The following is an 863-nucleotide window of genomic DNA, read 5'->3' as shown; positions in this document are numbered from 1 at the left end:
CGCGCACGCGCGCTCGGAGGGGGGCGACGGTCGCGGTGACGTGCTGCGGTGGCAGCGGCGGGTGGACCGCTGCGCGTGAAGCGCGTGATATCCCGCGTCTTGGGAGCAGTGTCCTGGTTCCAAGCCACTCCCCGCCGCCGCCATGTCGGGCCGTTCGGTCCGGGCCGAGACCCGTAGCAGGGCCAAAGATGACATCAAGAAGGTGATGGCGGCCATCGAGAAAGTGCGGAAATGGTGAGGGGCGGGAGCGGAGGGGGTGCAGACGTGGGGTTGCGGGATCGCCAGACACGTACTAGCAGGGTGGGAACCAAGAGGCCGGCCCTTGGGGGGAGGGGGCCGGAGCAAGAAAGCGAAAGGAGGGCGCGCCGGCGTCGGTGTGATGTCAGAGTCCGCGCTCTCAGTAGCCAATCAAAAGGACTGTCGGCTTGTGGCCCCGCCCACTATCTTTCATTTGTTCGCTTCCGGCCGCTGTGGCTGGCCAGTACCTGGCGCTGTAGAAGTTGCACTTCCTGCGGATTACAGGACCTCGCGGAAGGGTGCCTGGCGTCTCTCGGTTCGGCTTCCGCTCCTGCGCATCACAACTGCCCAGTGATGTCGGTTGTTACCAAGTTTTCTGTGGGATAAGTGGTTGAAATTAAGTGAGAGTTTGCAAACGCGTAGCTGTCGGAACAGAAATCCTTGATATCAGTAGATCAGCGGCCTTCTTCTAGTGCACTTTTGATACATTTGTTCTTGCCGGCCCTGCAAATATTTATTGCAAAACCAGATTGAGGGCTGGAGAGATGGCTCAGTGGTTAAGAGCATTGCCTGCTCTTCCAAAGGTCCTGAGTTCAATTCCCAGCAACCACATGGTGGCTCACAAC

General features: G+C 59.6%; 1 protein-coding gene across 1 annotated transcript in view; it reads left to right on the top strand.

Moving 5' to 3' along the window:
- The window catches only part of Bcl7b (BCL tumor suppressor 7B), an 18,360-nt gene continuing 17,497 nt past the window's right edge, over window positions 1-863 (top strand). The window contains exon 1 of the mRNA XM_005344631.2: window positions 1-234. Within this exon, the coding sequence (XP_005344688.1) occupies window positions 143-234 (92 nt within the window). The 5' untranslated portion in view covers window positions 1-142. The remainder of the gene's footprint in view (window positions 235-863) is intronic.

Source organism: Microtus ochrogaster, chromosome 2, assembly GCF_000317375.1.
Source record: "Microtus ochrogaster isolate Prairie Vole_2 chromosome 2, MicOch1.0, whole genome shotgun sequence".
NCBI lineage: Eukaryota > Metazoa > Chordata > Mammalia > Rodentia > Cricetidae > Microtus > Microtus ochrogaster.
Note: the sequence above shows the minus strand (reverse complement) of the source record. Positions and strands in the feature narration are given on the sequence as shown.